This window comes from Rousettus aegyptiacus, unplaced genomic scaffold, assembly GCF_014176215.1.
Source record: "Rousettus aegyptiacus isolate mRouAeg1 unplaced genomic scaffold, mRouAeg1.p scaffold_m13_p_7, whole genome shotgun sequence".
Classification (NCBI taxonomy): domain Eukaryota; kingdom Metazoa; phylum Chordata; class Mammalia; order Chiroptera; family Pteropodidae; genus Rousettus; species Rousettus aegyptiacus.
The window spans coordinates 106,195,357-106,207,073 of NW_023416310.1; the positions used below are offsets into that span (position 1 = coordinate 106,195,357).

Sequence of the window (11,717 nt, forward strand, 5' to 3'; positions counted from 1 at the left end):
CCCTACCCCTCTCAGCTCCAACCATGCAGATCAACAAACAGTGGGGTAAGAGGGGCTCAGGAAGGTGAACTGCAGGCTGCAGACTTGGGGTGTTCATCACCTGGTGGGGTGTGCTGGGGTCACATGGGAGAGCAGAAAAGGGCTGCTCAGGGCCCTGATGGCTGCTTGGGAACACCAGGACAAGGAGGGTGCTTCGTGGGAGGAAGTTTGGGTTGGTTCCCTCCTACAAACCAGACCTGGCCCTCCGGGAGCCACCCGACTTGCAGAGAGAGGCCCAGACATGAGTGGGCAGAAGTGTGGTGAGCAGGGGGATTTGGGGCAGCTAGTGTTTGGAGGTGACTTATATCAATGGGCAGAGATCGGAGAGCTGTTGGGTGGGGGAGCAGGAGTACATACCCAGGCAGAAGAAACAGCAAAGCAGGAAGGTGGAGTGTGTAGGGGTGTGGAGAAAACAAAGAAGTTTGATAATGGGTAGGGTGGAGAGAGGGCTGGAGGGGTTCATTAGCCAGGCCCAGGAGGAGCTCCAGCTATAACCCAGCACCTGCTCTGCCTCCTACTGCAGGGAGTGGTGCCTGGGGAAGACTTGTGAGCCGGCCCCATCTAAAGATGCAGAAAGTCTATTTGAGCTAATGCAAAGAATAAAGCAAAGTTGATGTGAGAGCTGGCTTCAGCTCAGGGTTCTTTGCCCTCTCCAGGGTCCTGGCCTGCCCCTGCCACCGTAGGGAGTTTTAAGCAGGGGAGAGGCTGAGTCCTGGGTCAGAGGGCAGGCCAGTTGAATGCAGGAGGAGGCAGGGCCAGGTGGGCCATGGGGAGGGGAGTCAGGCTGGGTCCCAAGACCTGAGGGAAGGCATAGATGGTGGCGCTAAGGCTGGGAACAGCCATGGAGCAGCCTGGGCATGCAGGTGCTAGGACGAGGAAGGGAAAGAATAGGCCAGAAGGGACACCATTGTCCTCACACACCCCAGGAGTTGGGAGTTTCTCCTGCAGCCTTGGGAGATGAGTTAGATCAAGCTGTCAGATGGGGGAGAATAGAGGCAGGAGGAGCGGGGCGTGGGGGGCAGGCCATGCCGGGTACCACCGGTTCCAGGCCCAGCCGTGCCCTGTGCAAACTTTCCCTCCTCCTCAGCAACATCTTATCCCAGTGCTCCAGGTGAGAGACAGGCTCAGGGAGGATCCCACGGTTATGAAACTAGAAAAGGTCAGGGTTGAGATTGGAACTTGGGTCTGATAGACCCTGATACGTGAGCTTTTTGCTCTATGGCAAGGCTGACAAACTCGAAAGTTGGATCAGGGTCAGACACCAATACTAATATAACAATGATAACAATAGTAATGTTCCTTGAATATTTACACATGCCAGTTAGTGTTCTGAGTTCTTTATATATATTTAACTTATTTAATCACAGCAACCCTTTGAAATCAGGACCATTATTTGCCCCATTTATATTGAGGAAGAAACAGGCACAGAGAGGTAAAGTACCCTGTCCAAAGTTGCAAAGTAGAGATTTGAAATCATGCAGCCCAGGGCAGTGCCTATCTCCATAAGTAATACATGTGCATCAGACTGGCCCCAGAGACCACTGAGGAAAGCCTGAGCCCCTTCTAGGCACTGGTTGCTTCTCAGTGCCAGCCAAAGTTGCCATGCTGAAAGAAGCTCAGGGTAGCTGGGGCTTTACAGTCTTAAAGGGGAGAGAAAGCTGGGATTTTCCGCAAAACTCCTGATTTTTAAATGTGGGAAACCTCTTTAAACTTAAAAAGAAAAATGACATTCTGAGGGCCAATATAGTAGTAATGTCCTACATATCTGCAGGCTGGCTCCAGCCCACTCATGTGTCACCTGAGTGCCCTAGAAGCGAGCAAGGAGCAGAGAAAGAGATTGCAGCTGGGAGGGCAGGGAGAGGCTTCCTGAGGGAAGGGGGATTTGCAGACCTGTTTCCAGTGGGGTTGGAAAGAAGGGACAGGTGGCAGAGGCTCCCATGACAGGGCCTAGTGAAAATGTAAGAGGTGAGGGAGGGAGGGATTGGAGGTGGCTCAAGCCCTGATGTTGGGGGTTCAGGCAATGGGAAGAAAGACAAGATGCAGGGTAACTAGTTGGGTGCCCTGCTGTAGTAGCTTCCATTCGGGGACGACTGAGTTTGAAAGGCTTGTGGGACAGTTGGGCAGAGATGTTAGCAGAAAGTTGGCTATGAGTATTTGGAGCTCGGGGCCAGGGAGGGGTAGAAGCCACGTTACATGGGTAGGAAATGATGAGGAAGCTGCAGGAGCTGCTAGAAAGGTAGGAAGACTAAGCAAGAGTCATTTTGAAAGGAGAGTTTTTCTGTTTCACTAATAGTTGGGATTCCCAGAGAAGTCAGAATTGTGGGGTTAGGGGGAGGGGAAAGATGGAGTTGGCCTCTACAGCAATACTACTCACGGTGTGGTCCATGGACCAGCAGCAGCAGCAGCAGCAGCATCACCTAGGAACTTGTTAGCAATGGAGAGTCTTAGGCCCCATCCTGGACCTACTGAATCTGAAACACTGCAGGTGAGGCCCACCCAGTTATCCTAATGCACATTGAAGTTTGAGAACCACCGCTCTGTACTATAAAATAGCATCCTGTGCCCTTCCCAAGGAGATGCAGTGGGACCCAAGGGAGACCCTAGGCCCTAAGAGGAAACAGTTGCAAAAAGGAGATCATCAGCTCCAGAGACACCTCTCCTTCCTCAAAGACAACAGCAAACATTGATATAGTGCTTCCCACATGCTGGCCACTGTTCCAGATGTTGCAAAAACTTTAAACTGGTTTGGTCCTTATGACAGCCCTAGGAAGTAGATTACTATTGTTACCATCATCCCCATTTCCAGATGGAGACAAATGAGTCACATAGCTGATAAGTGTCAGAGACAGAATTCAAAGTTTGTGCTCCTACCCACCATGCTGTATATACACTGGGGCTCACCCAGCAGGTGCTGGAGGAAGAGGGAGCCAAGGGCAACTAGAGGATACCAGGCATAAGTCCCAGCATACAGGGGTTGGCACATGATGGAAGAGGAGCTGGGAACAGCCTAAGTAAAACCTTGAGCAAGCAGTGGCCTGGCTGAGAAAGCCCAACATGACCTCCTCCAGGCAGAGGAGGACACAGCTCCAGGCCTGGGGGCCGGGCCCAGAACTCTCTTTGAGAATCCACTCTGATTTTCTCTGATTTTCTACCTTGGGTCTCTTGTAGGTTCTGGCTGTCTCAGATGGAGGTAAGTGATTGTGTGGGGAGGAAGCCCGGCTGGGGGTGGGGGTAGTATATGTGAAAAAGAGGTAAGGATACCCCTGCCACTTGCTATCTTTCCACGAAAAGTATCTGCAGATGGGGTTGGGCCAAAGGCTGGGGAAGGCCACAAGGCTTACCTCCACTTGTCTATCTCCCTGCAGAGCTAAGCAGCACGGCAAGGCCCCAGGGCCAGGGTGATGGCCGAGGCAGCTCCCTCAGCATCCACAGCCTCCCCAGTGGCCCCAGCAGCCCCTTCCCCACTGAAGAGCAACCTGTGGCCAGCTGGGGCCTGTCCTTCGAGCGGCTGCTTCAGGACCAGCTGGGCCTGGCTTACTTCACCGTAAGCCCTGGGGTGGGATAGGGAGGGTGGACAGCAGTGGCCACTACAGGGTGATGGGAGGGAGGCATGGGAGAGGGCACGGATGGAGCTTCGGGCTGGCCAGTGGGACTCCTCTGTCAGCTGCCTCTTCCAGCCTTTCTTTGGCACCCTCTTTTTCTTCTCCCAGCTGGGAACTTTGCTTCTCTCTGTCCTTGTTTCTGCCTCTCATTTTCTCCCTGTGCTACCGGATAAGACCCTGTCTGTCTGTCTGGCTTGGCCCCCTCACCCTGTGTCTCTATTCCAATCTCTTTGACTACATCCCCTAACTGGGTCTCTGTGACTCTGTCTCCTCCTTTTCCCCACCCCCCACCCCCACCCCAGGAGTTCCTGAAGAAAGAGTTCAGTGCCGAGAACCTGACTTTCTGGAAGGCCTGCGAGCGCTTCCAGCAGATCCCTGCCAGCGACATCCAGCAGGTGGGGAAAGGAGGAGCTAGGGCAGAAAGGTGGGACCAGGGCCTGGGCAGTGCCTCTGATATCTCCTGCCCCTCGTGCCCTAGCTAGCTCAGGAGGCCCGCAACATCTACGAGGAGTTCCTGTCCAGCCAGGCACTGAGCCCCGTGAACATCGACCGGCAGGCCTGGCTTGGCGAGGAGGTACTGGCTGAGCCCCGACCTGATATGTTTCGAGAACAGCAGCTGCAGGTGAGAGGGCGTGGCCTTGAAGGGAGCTCAGTGGAGCAGAGGCGGGGCCAGATCCGGGGGCTGAGGCTTAGCGGCGTGGGATGGGTGGTGAGGAGTGGGGTGGGGTGTGATAGGGGGAAAATTTGGATGTGGGTACCAAGCCAAATAAATGAGGGGACAGGGAGTGGGTTAGAGGTAGGTACCAGAGGCTGCAGGAGGGGCCAAGGGCGGGGCCGAGCAGAGGCGTGGGCGGAGAAAAGAGTAGGGGCGGGGCCTGGGCCTTGGCAGGGGATGGGAGGGGCTAAGGGCTAGCTACCAAGGTGAGAGCGCGGTCAAACCCGGGGGCCTGGTCTGGGATTTTGGCTCACTGCCCCGGCGCCCGCCCCGCAGATCTTCAACTTGATGAAGTTCGACAGCTATGCGCGCTTCGTCAAGTCCCCGCTGTACCGCGAGTGCCTCCTGGCGGAGGCCGAGGGGCGCCCCCTGCGGGAACCCAGCTCCTCGCGCCTCGGCAGCCCTGAGGCTACGAGAAAGGTGCGGACAAGGGGCTGTCGGGGCCAGGGAGCTGCGGGGGTTGCCCGCGGTCTGCGTGCGGGTTAGGTCCCGGCCTGGTGCCAGCGCCTTCCCTGTACCCGCAGAAGCCGAAGCTGAAGCCTGGGAAGTCACTGCCGCTGGGTGTGGAGGAGCTGGGGCAGCTGCCGCCCGCCGAGGGCCCTGGGGGCCGCCCGCTCCGCAAGTCTTTCCGCAGGGGTGAGGGCAGAAGTGCGCCACAGAGCAGAGTCGGGGCGGGAGTTTGGGGAACCCTTGAGAAAACCACCTTCCTCCTACTTCCCTTACAGTCCGTAAGTCTGTGAAAACTGAAATAAATGCAGGTCCCTATGACCACCGCGTTTGAATCCCAGGCTAAACCCCCGAAATTTGGGAAGCCCCCTCAGTAGCGACGCTTGCGGGAACCCAAACCACGTTAGACCCGTGAAGGAGAGCTCCAACAGGGTCCGCCGGCTGGGCAGGGCCTCAGCAGAGGGGTGGGGGTGGGGGGCAGGGGGCTGCCCTTCTCATTTCTCCCTCTCCCTAGAACTAGCGGGTACGGCAGCAAACTCGGCTTTGCGACGAGAGTCCCAGGGCTCCCTGAACTCCTCCGCCAGTCTGGACCTTGGCTTCCTTGCCTTTGTCAGCAGCAAATCTGAGGTGAGCGACTACGAGGGAGATGAAATGCAGGCTAGGGCCACTACTCAGGCCCCTTCGTGTGGCCGCAATCATTCTCAGTCACCATCTCCACTTCGTCTCCTTCCCTTACTCCCCACAGCTAACCCCTCAGCCTCCTTTCTTCCTGTCTTCACCACATTGTCCCCATGCATGTCATGGGTGCACATTCTTTTCAGCTGATGAGTATGCACGTGTGGGTGCCCAGATGAACACAGTGCATGTGGGGGTCAGTGGGTGCCCACATGCCTGTGTGATTACACGTGTTCCTGTAGGAGGACAATCTTGCCTGCCTACAGGTGTGCTCTTGGGTGTGTTTGCGCATGTGTGCACGTGTGTGTCCCAGTGAACTTACTCGTCTGTGTTCCAATCTGTATGTCCTTGCTTGTGTACACATGACCTCCCCCCACTCCTGCCCTGACTCAGAACCACCGGAAGAGCCTTGGGAGCTCAGAAGGTGAGAGCGAAAGCCGGCCAGGGAAGTACTGCTGCGTATACCTGCCTGATGGCACAGCCTCCTTGGCCCTGGCCCGACCTGGCCTCACCATCCGTGCCATGCTGGCTGGCATCTGTGAGAAACGTGGCCTCTCTCTACCTGACATCAAGGTCTACCTGGTGGGCAACGAGCAGGTGCGAACCTGGCCTAATCCCCCATTCTTAACTCCCTTCCTGATCCTCATTCCTACCCCATTCCTGTCTCCACTCAGCTATGACCTCAACCCAATTCCATTCTTAATCCCCTGGACAAATCCTAATTTTAACCCCATCCTCTGTCCTCACCCCCTTCCTGACTCCGGCCCCTCCTCCACCCAGCCCCTCCCTTCATCCCCAACGCCGAATCAACCCAGCATCAACTCCTCGCTCATACTCAGATATTTACTCTTAACCCCCCCAAAATCCCACCCCACCCCACCTCCATTATGTTTTCCTGCTTTGCCTATCTTCCTCCCTGTGATCCCCTCTGGAAGGCAGAGCAGGAGAACCGCTGCTGGAGCTGGTCCGTCCCATCCCCAACCCCTTTACTCCAAGCTCAGACTGCCCATCCCTGAAATGACCATTTGGGGGAGCCCTCACCTCCTGAGCCACCAAGAACACCCAACTGCACCTAATCTAGGAAAAACTTTCCCTTAAGTGCAAACTAGCATGGCTTTAAAGAGGAGTCTAGGGGAAACTCGCTAAACTAAATTATCCAGTAAGGGGGATCTGAAGGAAGGATGCTGCATCCCAGAAGACCCGTCAGGCTTTCCTTCACTAGTAGACAGTTCTGAGGCCCTGCCAGGTGGGTGTGCAGAGGGACCTAAGCCTGAGATCTGTCCTCCAGGACCATTGGCTTGAGGTGAGCCAGGCAGGTTGTGATCAGGGAGGAGGAGTTGAACCTCCAGAGAGTTCCTGGGGTGAAGCAAGCTTTTCTGGTTGGCCCCAGGAAGGCTTCCTGGAAGAAGTAGCAGTCGATGAGGATGAGCAGGAGTTTGCATGTCCAGAGCTGTGGGGGAGGACATTCCAGGCATAGGGAAAAGCTTAAGTGAAGGCCTGGAGATGGGTAAGAAGTGCAGGGCATGTTTGGGGGCCTAGAGCGTGGGAGTGTGAGGGCAACAGTGGGAAGAGCTCTGCCCATTTTCTCAGGCCCCCGGGCAGCCTCCTAGCACAGATGAGCTTTCATGTCTGCTAAATATAACTTCACCACCCACCTTCCACCTGTCCCTGCAGCACAGCACAGGCCTATGGCAGGGGAGAGGCTGCCTCCCTGCCTGGGGCTGGTGCAGGCAGCAGGGCCTCTGGGGGCGGTAATCACTACAACTACTGTTTATGTACCTACTGTGTGCCAGGCACTGTGCCAGACACTTCACATTCTCCTGTCCTCATAGTGGTTTTGGGGAGAAGAGCCCTCTCTGCAGTGAGGAGACAAAAAGTGCCAGAAGTATGTGGGAATGGAGAGAAGTGGACACGTGTCCAAAAAGGGACAAGGCTTGGGTGGCTGACCAAAGGTGGGTGGTGAGGGAGGAAATACATCTAGCTGGTCTGGGTGGGTTTCACGTGCCTGAGGGACAAGAGGCAGCTGTCCAAGAGGCAGAAGCTATCTCTGGCCAGGAAAAGGTGCCCTGTGATCCCGGACCTAAGCCTCCCCCTTACCCAAGCAACCCCACTACCATCTCATGACCATCTCACCCCGTTTCTCATAACACTGTTCCTTTTGCAAGTCTATCCAGCATCTGTGCCACCCTTCTCCATGGCCATGTCAGGCTCCAACTCTAGCATGGTCTCTACTCTATCCACATCCCTATAGCTCACCTCCCCGTCAACCCTTCCTCTAACCCTTAGGGCGGCCACTGAGGCAGTAAAGGTAGTTTCCTTGGAGAATAGGGATAACTAGTGGGCGGGGGTGGGGTGGGACTCAAACCCTGCCTGGCATCTGCAGAAGGCCCTGGTCCTGGATCAGGACTGCACTGTGCTGGCGGACCAGGAAGTGCGGCTGGAAAACAGAATCACCTTCGAGTGAGTGCCCCGCCCGCCAGACTTGGGTGGGTGGGTGGGGGTCGTGTTCAGGCTGCTGTTCTTCCCTGCAGGTCCCGCCCTTTGCGCTAACCTCGCCCCCTAGGCAAGGGCCCCACCCCTAAGCTGGCCCTCCTCCCCCATGCAGGCTCCGCCCCCTCCTGGGGCTGGCAGGGGTAGGTTGGGGGAAAGGTGGGGTGGGCTCTCTGCCCCCTCGCAGCCAGAGGGTTCCGTGCAGGCTCGAGCTGGCGGCTCTGCAGCGCGTGGTGCGCATCTCGGCCAAGCCCACCAAGCGGCTGCAGGAGGCGTTGCAGCCCATCCTGGCGAAGCACGGCCTGAGCCTGCAACAGGTGGCGCTGTGCCGGGTGAGCCTTGGGGCAGCGGGCCTGGGGCAGGGGCGGGGCGGTGGGGAGCGGGCTGCCTGTCTCGCTGGCTGCTGACCTGTTTCCGTAGCCAGGTGAGAAGCAGCTGCTAGATCTAGGGAAGTTAGTGAGCTCGGTGGCGGCCCAGAGACTGGTTTTGCACACTCTTCCAGGTAGGTAGAGGATGTTGGCCCGGGGTTTGTCTTGAGGACGGCTTTGGCCCAGGAGTAAGGGGGTACAAAGGGGAGGCAAATATCAAAGGTGGAGCTCTCTGCTGCAGGTGCAAAGATTTCCGAATTTGGCGACACATCCCCCAGCCGCAGCCAGGTGAGTGAGAGGTGGGGTGCCCTCTTCTGCCTGCTGCACTTCCCCTCCTGGTGGCTCTGATCCCATGTGCTTGCAGGGAGGCCCGCCTAGAACTCAGGACAAAGCCACTCAACCCCCAACACTGCCCCTCAACTCGCTGGCCGAGGTGCCCAGTAGTGTCACTGGGAAGCGACAGACCTGTGACATTGAAGGTACACGGGAGATGGTGGGGACCGGGGACCAGATGGGTTGGGACCATTGAAGGTGGCATCAGTGAACTGGATGCCATTGGGCTAGAAAAGGAGGGCTAGAGGGCATTGAAGTTGGGGGACCAGCAGGGCTGGGATCGGGCGGGGCAGGCGGTGAGGCAGCATTGGTGCTGGGGCAGAGAGGCTGTGGGAATACCATGGGCAAGTCTATGCGGGTGGGCCCCTTGACTTTGTGGCCACCCCCAGGCCTGGTGGAACTGCTGAACCGGGTACAATGCAGCGGAGCCCACGACCAAAGGGGCCTTCTGCGCAAAGAGGACCTGGTGCTTCCAGAATTTCTGCAGCTGCCTGCACAAGGGCCCAACTCCCAAGAAGCCCTACCACAGACTGAATCATCGGCCCAGCCCAAGGGGGGCCCCTTGGACTCCACTGACCACTCGGCCCTCTGACAGTTGTCCAACAGTCCAGGCTGGCTGCATGGCACCTGGCGGGCCAAGCATGCCATGGGCCCGCTCTGCATGCCCTGTCTATACTGTGAGTGTCCCTGGCCCCTTCCTGCCACGGGCAGGCCCGTGGGAAGAGCCAGGACAAGGGAGAGAGGGGCTCAGAATAGCCATGCCCCATAGCTGCCGCCACTTGGTCCCTTGTAGCTCACCTACCCATTCCTTGCAGCCAGGCCACTGGGTGGAGGCGGGCCTCCCCCATTCCCCCTGTGCAGGCATGCCCAACACGGAGCAGTGGCATTGGCAGTGCCAGCCTTCCTACCATGTGCCAAGCCTCATCAGGGAGCAGGAGGAGGGGCCAGCCCCTCCTCAGGGAGCTGGTATGAATAAGGCCTGGAGGTGCAGGTGGGAAGACCTCTCTCTACCCACTGTATTCTACCGAACATATGGACTTTGCAGTAGGCTTGGGGCAACTGGGTTTGTCCTGGATGTATGATATTGTTATTATAATAATAATTATTATTCTGCCATGAGGTGTGTTCGTTGTGTACCCTGTACCCCCCAACCACACTGCCTCTGTTGTCAAGGTCACAGTGCCCGGAAGCTCTTGGGGACCTCAGGATGTACCCCCTGACTTCCTGTTATCAGAACCTATCTCCCTGACTGCACTGAGTATGGGCGTGTGTGTGCGCGCGCGCATGCGTGTGTATGAGAGAGAGAGAGAGAGAGAGAGAGAAAGAGAGAGAGAAAGACAAAGAGAGACAGAGAGAGACAGAGAGAGAGAGAGGAGAGCGCAAGAGGGAGGGAGGGAGGGACAGGTGGAGGGAGGGGAAGGGGAGGACCTCTCTGGGGAGCTGTGCCTCTGCCAGGTGTCATCATGTTGCTTCTCAGTCTTATCTGAGCAGCGTGGGATCACTGCTTTCTGCTTCTTTTGGGGACTGAGTGTGTCTCTGTAAACGTGGCTGCAGTTCATTGCATGGAAGACCTTGTAGGGGACACTAGGTGTTGTGGCAGGGGCGTGTTCTGACCCCAGGCAGCCAGGGAAACCCCCACAGAGGAAGGGGCAGCAGGGAAGGCCTCCCAGAAGGAGAGCCCCAGCCTGCAGGCAGAGAAGCCAGACTCAGTCCTGGTGCTGCGACAGAGGAAGCAAGGAGACACAGGAACTTGCAGAAGGCGTCTGGGGACTGAGGGGCCCTCCTGACCCCCTTGAACAGGTCACGCTCTTATCCCCACTACAGCTCTTTGTACTTACTGTCTCCTCTGCCAGGAGCTCTCCCACCCCCTCTGCCCCCACCCCCATTGTGTAACTGGCTCTTCATCCTTGAAATTCCTGGGAGAGACTGTGGGGTTTGCTGGCCCACCATGCCTTTCTCCAGAAGTCAAAGCCAAACCTTCCTGGGAGAGGGGTCTTTAGCTCTCTGCCCCATATTCCATGTTGTTCTGCTGGTTGACCTCATGGCCCAGGCCTGGCCAATCAGTTTGGTTCAGGGATGATCCTCTCACCCAATCAGAATCCCAGTCCTGGTCATTTTCTACCATCTCGCAGGGATTTGCAGATAGGACCAGTAGGGAGAGAACCTGTATGCAAACGACAGCAACACAGGACTAAGAGTTGGAAAGAGATTCCTGACAAAATTATCTAAACACCTAAATTGATGCATGCTGGAAGTCAGCCTCTCCTAGTCTTCTTCATTAAACAAGCCAATAGGTTCTTCTGATATGTGTATACTTGTTACTCTTAATGGGGTTTCTAAGATCTGTAACCATTAAAGCCCTGCTTCCTTGGAGAGCTTGGCTTAAACGCCTGAGAGGAGTGTTCAGGGTCACTTTGTGCTGTAGTCTAAATGCGTGTGTCACCCCACATTCATATGTTCAAATCCCAACCCCCAGTGTGATGATGTTAGAAGGTGGGGCCAGGGGTAGGCGATTAGGACAGGAAAAGAGTCTCACCAATGAGATTGGTACCATTGTAAGAGACCCCAGAGAGCTCCCTGACCCCTTCCACCATGTGAGGACATATCAACGAGGCAGCCAGCTGTCTACAACCTGCAGGAGAGCTCTCACCAGACCCCAACCATGCCGGCACCCTGATCTTGGACTTCCAGCCTCTAGAACTGTGAGAAATACATTTCTGTTGTTTATAAGCCACCCAAGTCTCTGGCATTTTGTTGTAGCAGCCCAAGCAAACTAAGACACCCTATGCGAAGTGCTCCCCAGCTTTGCTCTCTAACAGTCTCTCCAGTTGTTTTCCTTCAAGGCATTCAGCCCACTCTGTAACAATTTTGTTTACTTATTTATACTCATTTACAGACAATACGATACATGTGCCCTGATGGTAGGGATCTCATCCCCCTTAGTCACTTCTCTATCCCTTTGGCCCAATGGGGATAAATGATCTTCAGCCTCAGGTAGTCCCAGTGAAGGATGCAGGGACAGCAGGGAAGTGGGGGTCCTGGGCAGGG

The 11,717-nt window shown here is 56.2% G+C and overlaps 1 protein-coding gene across 2 annotated transcripts in view; it reads left to right on the forward strand.

Moving 5' to 3' along the window:
* Nucleotides 1–9,785, forward strand: part of RGS14 (regulator of G protein signaling 14) — a 16,130-nt gene extending 6,345 nt beyond the window's left edge. Inside the window, exons 3-16 of one of the 2 annotated variants that reach the window (XM_016158414.2) lie at nt 3,208–3,229; nt 3,405–3,583; nt 3,944–4,036; nt 4,120–4,263; nt 4,633–4,776; nt 4,881–4,992; nt 5,318–5,430; nt 5,872–6,075; nt 7,862–7,938; nt 8,174–8,300; nt 8,389–8,470; nt 8,578–8,624; nt 8,701–8,815; nt 9,059–9,785. In XM_016158414.2, the coding sequence (XP_016013900.2) occupies nt 3,208–3,229; nt 3,405–3,583; nt 3,944–4,036; nt 4,120–4,263; nt 4,633–4,776; nt 4,881–4,992; nt 5,318–5,430; nt 5,872–6,075; nt 7,862–7,938; nt 8,174–8,300; nt 8,389–8,470; nt 8,578–8,624; nt 8,701–8,815; nt 9,059–9,261 (1,662 nt within the window). In that variant the 3' untranslated portion in view covers nt 9,262–9,785. The remainder of the gene's footprint in view (nt 1–3,207; nt 3,230–3,404; nt 3,584–3,943; nt 4,037–4,119; nt 4,264–4,632; nt 4,777–4,880; nt 4,993–5,317; nt 5,431–5,871; nt 6,076–7,861; nt 7,939–8,173; nt 8,301–8,388; nt 8,471–8,577; nt 8,625–8,700; nt 8,816–9,058) is intronic. The other variant, XM_016158415.2, reaches the window with a different exon arrangement.
* The last annotated feature ends 1,932 nt before the right edge of the window (nt 9,786–11,717 follow it).